This window comes from Galeopterus variegatus, unplaced genomic scaffold (genome assembly GCF_000696425.1).
Source record: "Galeopterus variegatus unplaced genomic scaffold, G_variegatus-3.0.2 Scaffold4552, whole genome shotgun sequence".
NCBI lineage: Eukaryota > Metazoa > Chordata > Mammalia > Dermoptera > Cynocephalidae > Galeopterus > Galeopterus variegatus.
The window spans coordinates 35,679-37,252 of NW_007730663.1; the positions used below are offsets into that span (position 1 = coordinate 35,679).

A 1,574-nucleotide genomic window follows, 5' to 3' on the forward strand; every position below is an offset into this window, starting at 1 on the left:
GCCAGAGAGGGCAGGTTCTTACCTGGTGCCTCTGATAGGCTGAAAACATTTTTTCAAAATCCTCCAGGTCCAGAATCCGAAATACCTGCATATCATCAATCTCATTCCATACGGTGCCAGGGACACGCTCCTAAGGTTCAGGGTAGGGAGAAGACCCCATGGTTGACCCGACTCCTTCCTGATGGAGATGCTTGATGCCTCCCCCACCCCACCTGTCCCCTAACTGCACATACTGCTGTGGCCAGGCTTTCAGACCTTCGGAATGGGTCCCCTTGAAATCTGCCCTCCGCTTCAATACTCTGCTCCAAGGAAGAGGCCAGAGACAACCTCCTCTCCCTCCCTCTGGCATGGGGCCACACATAAGCATGTTCCAGAAACTGCTGGGAGTGCTGGAATGAGGGGTGCACCACACTCCTTCCAGGAAAGCAAAAGCAAAAGCAAGCACAGTGCTCTCGGGGCTCCCCACAGCCCCACTCGCCTTCCAGGGCAAGGCTGGCGGGAGGCTGATCTCATCGCTGGCCGGTAACACTGGAGGGATTAGGGCCCTCACATATTTGGGATCCTCAAAACCTCAGCAGAGACTGTACTTTCTTTCCCGGATTCCCAGAAAGTGGACAAATGCCAAAGGTCGGACATCCTGGCCCCTGTAGTGACTCTGCTCAGACCAGCAACACTCTGCCACCATTTCCCATTGGTCAGATGCAGGGAAGGTGTCCCCATCCTTTATGAGAAGAATGGGCCTAGGGTTCTACATTTCCAGGTCTCTCAGTGCAGGAGGTGCCCATCTCTGTGCAGGACGCTTGCACTGGAGAGTGGGAAGGAGCTGGTAGCCAAGCCAAACATCACCCTGGCAGCTTCGTGACCCTGCTGATGGCTTAGAGCACAGGGAGCAGATCCCCATCCCCACAGGCATGTGCACCCTCTCTTAAGAATCCTCACCTGGTCCAGAGCTTTCCTGTCCTTTAAAAGAGAACCTCCCTGCCTTCCTCTGGGGACCTTATCAGTGCCTCCTCCTCCTCCCTGCATCCCCCCTCAGCAAGACTTGGAGAGAGAAACATACCTTTCACTCACTTTTATTTTCTTAAACTCTGGAAAGGGGAGGCTAGGCCAGAGTCAGGGGGTGGGGACATTCCTGTGGACTTCCAAAGGCCAGGGACCCTCTTGTGGAATGCTGGGCTGGGAAGCTCAGAGCAGCAAGAGATACAGGCAACTGGCCAAACCCAACACAGACACATTCTTTTCATGGCAGAAACAACCACCACATATGAGAGTGTGTGCGTGCATGCGTGCATGTGTGCCTGTGTGTACACAGAAGCATGCGTGGGGTAGGGGAGCAGGACTTGGGAGAGGAGCAAGGCTCCTGGAAAGGGCGATGTGGGAGGCAGAGAGGAGCTGGGAAGGGGAATTGAATAGGGGAAGGTGGGGAACGGGGGTTAGCAGCCTGGCTGCCCAGTGACCCAGAGTCTATTCTGCAGGGAAACCTGCACCTAAATCTAGGCCTGGGGTGGAGGCGGGGGGAGAGGGAGGGCCCACAGAGGTAACGTGTTCCCTCCCTCTTTGTTCTGGGGGAGGCT

The 1,574-nt window shown here is 55.6% G+C and overlaps 1 protein-coding gene across 1 annotated transcript in view; it reads right to left on the bottom strand.

Moving 5' to 3' along the window:
• DAAM2 (dishevelled associated activator of morphogenesis 2) overlaps positions 1-1,574 on the bottom strand; it is a 48,816-nt gene that overhangs the window by 19,288 nt on the left and 27,954 nt on the right. The window contains exon 14 of the mRNA XM_008587827.1: positions 23-130. Within this exon, the coding sequence (XP_008586049.1) occupies positions 23-130 (108 nt within the window). The remainder of the gene's footprint in view (positions 1-22; positions 131-1,574) is intronic.